The following is a 2,413-nucleotide window of genomic DNA, read 5'->3' on the forward strand; positions in this document are numbered from 1 at the left end:
TTCCTTCGGGGTTGTGCAGCGGTAGGTCGTTGACCCAGCTTGCCATATTCGACAATCGGCTGGAGGGGAACATCACCGGCCTTCTACAAGACTGCGTCTCACTACAACGCGTCCGCCTGCAGAACAACCTCTTCACGGGCTTCATACCGAGTAACATCTCTAAGCTCTCCGAGTTGAATTACTTTGAGATTTCTGGTAACAAAATCCATGGAAGTATACCCTCTTCCATAGGACAGATGGAGAACCTTACTAATCTTGTGCTCGCGGACAATAATATCTGCGGCATCATTCCTGCTGAAATAGGAGACTTGAGAAAACTGGGAAAACTGGATCTGAGCAGAAATAATCTCACTGGAACGATTCCTCCAGAAATAGGAAATTTAATTAATTGAGAGGTTTTAAATCTCAGCACAAACTCGTTGGAAGGCAGCATACCGGCAGCAGTTGGTCACCTTCAGATGCTGGAGAAACTAGATTTGAGCGTAAACGCACTGACAGGAAGGATCCCCGGTTCATTGGGGAATTGCGGAAAATCAGGCGAGCTATACCTGGCTAGAAATAAACTGAGCATGACCATTCCTTTGGAGTTGGAAATGCTAGCAGACACTCTCATATATGAGTTAGATCTAAGCTGGAACAATCTTTCAGGATCTCTTCCTCCTCAGATTGGAAGCTTGACGTTACTTGAATCCTTGGACGTCTCCCATAACCAGCTCTCCGGTCAGATTCCTCAGTCTTTCCTAGACATGAGGAGCCTGGATCATTTCAATTTCTCTTTCAACCTTTTTACAGGGAGCATTCCTTCATTGAGGAAATTTTTACAAGGTCCGCTGAATGCATTTGAGGGAAATCTAGGTCTCTGTGGACCTCCGACAACCAAGAATTGTTCCGATGCAGAAGTTGCACGTAATAAGAAAACAATAAGCTCGGTGGCAGTGGCGGGGATTACCATCGCCTGTTTTGGGACCATAATCATTTTCAGCCTTGCGCTGATGTACATGATAAAAATATCAAGGTCGAGGAAGGAACGACAGAACAATGAAGATGCTACAGTGGATATTAATTCGGCGGATGGGCGAGGTATAATCAAATACAGAGATATAGTAGAAGCTACTGAGAACTTCAGCGATGATTACGGCATCGGCTCTGGCACATCCGGGATGGTTTACAAGGTAGTTATTCCAGGACGAGACAAAATCCTTGCGGCCAAGTGCTTAAAAGTAGCAAATCATGGCATGGACGATAATGGATATCGCAGTCTGAGGCACGAGATCGAATCCTTGAAGCACGCCCGTCACAGAAACATCCTGCGTCATCGGGACCTGATAAGAGAGCATGATGGAACGAATGAGGTAATAGTTCTTTTGTGTGACTACATGGTCAATGGATCGTTGTGGGAATATCTGGGCGGAGCATCGAAACGTCCCAATCAGAGGCTGGACTGGAGGACTCGGTGTAACATTGCAGTGGGCGTGGCAGAGGGTCTCAAATATCTACACCACGACTGCGAAACTCCAATAATTCACTGCGACATAAAGTCTGCCAACATATTGCTGGATGATGAATATGTAGCACACATCGCAGATTTTGGACTTGCCAGGCTACTGAAAAACCCATCAGTGGATTCTGAATCAAGTTCTCTTTTCGGAGGGACTCTTGGCTACATTGCACCCGGTACCAAACCTCCATTTGTTTTCTGTTTACAAAGCTAAATGCATTATTGTTATTATTATGTTAGTAAATCATATTCCATTTGATGGAATAGTCATAAACTCCGAAGATTAATGTTTTGTGCAGAATGTGGGTATGGAGTGAAAGCATCGACAAAGCAAGACGTGTATAGCTTCGGAGTGGTGTTATTTGAGATGGTAAGCGGAAAGCCTCCAGCGGTAGAAGAGGACGATGAAGAATTTGTGCATATCACTGCATGGGCAGCGAAGATGGCGCAGGAAGGGAGGGTTGATGAAATAATTGACGAGGATTTGAGACGTAGCAGTGATTATAATAACGTGAAGGATGAAATAGTGAAGATAATGGAGATTGCCACGCTTTGTAGTCGATCTGCTCCCAATCTGAGGCCGCCGATGAACGTAGTTGTTGACATGCTTAATTGTCTAAAGTCTGATCAGGTGGCTGTCTCTTCTCCGTTCCCATAGAAAGCCGGGGTTTTGTTTCTTTTGTTTTGTTAAATGATGATAGGTGTAGAATTGTTTATTTTGGAAAAGGATTTTCAAAACATTTAATTAGGATTTAAATTTATAATTTATAAATAAATAAAAAGTGGAGATTTATTTTTAAAGTAATTATATTTTGTAATTAATGATATGAGTTAGTTTTATAGGAAAAGAGTGATAGTTGATTTGTTGGAGATGTGTTATTGATAATTAATGTTGTAACAACGTCTATTAATATA

General features: G+C 42.6%; 1 protein-coding gene across 1 annotated transcript; it reads left to right on the forward strand.

Annotated features, from left to right (window-relative positions):
- The first annotated feature begins 458 nt into the window (after window positions 1-458).
- LOC149247775 (putative leucine-rich repeat receptor-like protein kinase At5g63930) lies at window positions 459-2,156 on the forward strand. Its single transcript, XM_089445560.1, has 2 exons — window positions 459-1,674; window positions 1,798-2,156. The coding sequence occupies exons 1-2, from the start codon at window positions 459-461 to the stop codon at window positions 2,154-2,156; spliced, it is 1,575 nt and encodes a 524-aa protein (XP_089301686.1).
- Window positions 2,157-2,413: the final 257 nt, after the last annotated feature.

This window comes from Pinus tabuliformis, chromosome 7, assembly GCF_031772625.1.
Source record: "Pinus tabuliformis cultivar Carrire ecotype Pingquan chromosome 7, CPIR1, whole genome shotgun sequence".
In the NCBI taxonomy this organism is placed as follows: Eukaryota; Viridiplantae; Streptophyta; class Pinopsida; order Pinales; family Pinaceae; genus Pinus; species Pinus tabuliformis.